We start from the raw sequence: 1,172 nt of genomic DNA, 5'->3' as shown, positions 1-1,172 counted from the left end.
CGCTTAAGACGTTCCTCTTTTGATGAAATAAAAAGAATCATTTTATCAAATATTGCAACTTTATTTACCACTTCATTTATACTTAGCTTTTTGTTTTAGTAATCAAAATGCTAAAAACCCGCGTTCTGCGATTGTGACATGTAAAGAAACCGTCGAGCGCAATGACCCATATTATTTACCAGATTATTTACCCAGACGTTCCTCTTTTGATGAAATAAAAAGAATTATTTTATCAAATATTGCAACTTTATTTACCACTTCATTTATACTTAGCTTTTATTTTTAGTAATCAAAATGCTAAAAACCCGCGTTCTGCGATTGTGACATGTAAAGAAACCGTCAAGCGCAATGACCCAGATTACGTGGAGTATGATGCCAGACAATCTCCAACAGGAGATCGAACAACTGGAGAGTCAGAAAAAGCCTAACCTCAAAAAAATGGAAGTGGTCAATCTTGGAAGTGAAGAAGAGGTAAAAGAAACCAGAATCATCATTCACCTAGAAGCTGAGCAAAAGGAAAAACTGGTTGAGCTCCTCCGAAAGTACATCGATGTGTTCGCATGGTCATTCGACTGCCCACTGATCCTGCCAGACCACTAGTCAAGCATAAACCCAGGAAATTAAAACCTTATTTAAGGCTGAGGATAAAGGAGGAAGTGACCAAGCAGATAGAGGCGAAAGTGGTAAGGATCACCAATTATCCCAGCTGGTTGACAAATATCGTCCCAGAACACAAGAAAGACGAAAAGATCAGAATATGTGTAGATTACCGAGATCTCAACAAAGCTTGACCAAAGGATGATTTTCCCCTGCAAAATATCCACATCCTCATCGACAATTGTGAGAAGCATGAACTGCAGTCGTTTATGGATTGTTTCGCTGGGTATCACCAAATCCTGATGCACGAGGAAGACGCAGAGAAGACAACCTTCGCCACACCTTGGGGAGTCTACTGTTATAGAGTTACGCCGTTTGGTCTCAAGAACGTCGGTGCCACCTACATGAGGGCTATGACGACCCTTTTTCATGACATGATTCATAAGGAGATTGAAGTCTATGTGGATGGCATCATCATAAAATCTCGAAAGAGTTTAGAGCACTTGGACAATTTGAGGAAATTTTTCGAGTGCCTGCGAAGATACAATTTGAAGTTGAACCCGGTAAAATGTGCG

The 1,172-nt window shown here is 40.0% G+C and overlaps 1 protein-coding gene across 1 annotated transcript; it reads left to right on the top strand.

The window, feature by feature from the left end:
* Positions 1-348: 348 nt before the first annotated feature.
* On the top strand, positions 349-791 carry LOC117273548 (uncharacterized). The gene is made up of 2 exons (XM_070189038.1): positions 349-542; positions 638-791. Exons 1-2 carry the CDS (start codon positions 349-351, stop codon positions 789-791), a joined length of 348 nt encoding a protein of 115 aa, XP_070045139.1.
* The last annotated feature ends 381 nt before the right edge of the window (positions 792-1,172 follow it).

This window comes from Nicotiana tomentosiformis, chromosome 11 (assembly GCF_000390325.3).
Source record: "Nicotiana tomentosiformis chromosome 11, ASM39032v3, whole genome shotgun sequence".
NCBI lineage: Eukaryota > Viridiplantae > Streptophyta > Magnoliopsida > Solanales > Solanaceae > Nicotiana > Nicotiana tomentosiformis.
Note: the sequence above shows the minus strand (reverse complement) of the source record. Positions and strands in the feature narration are given on the sequence as shown.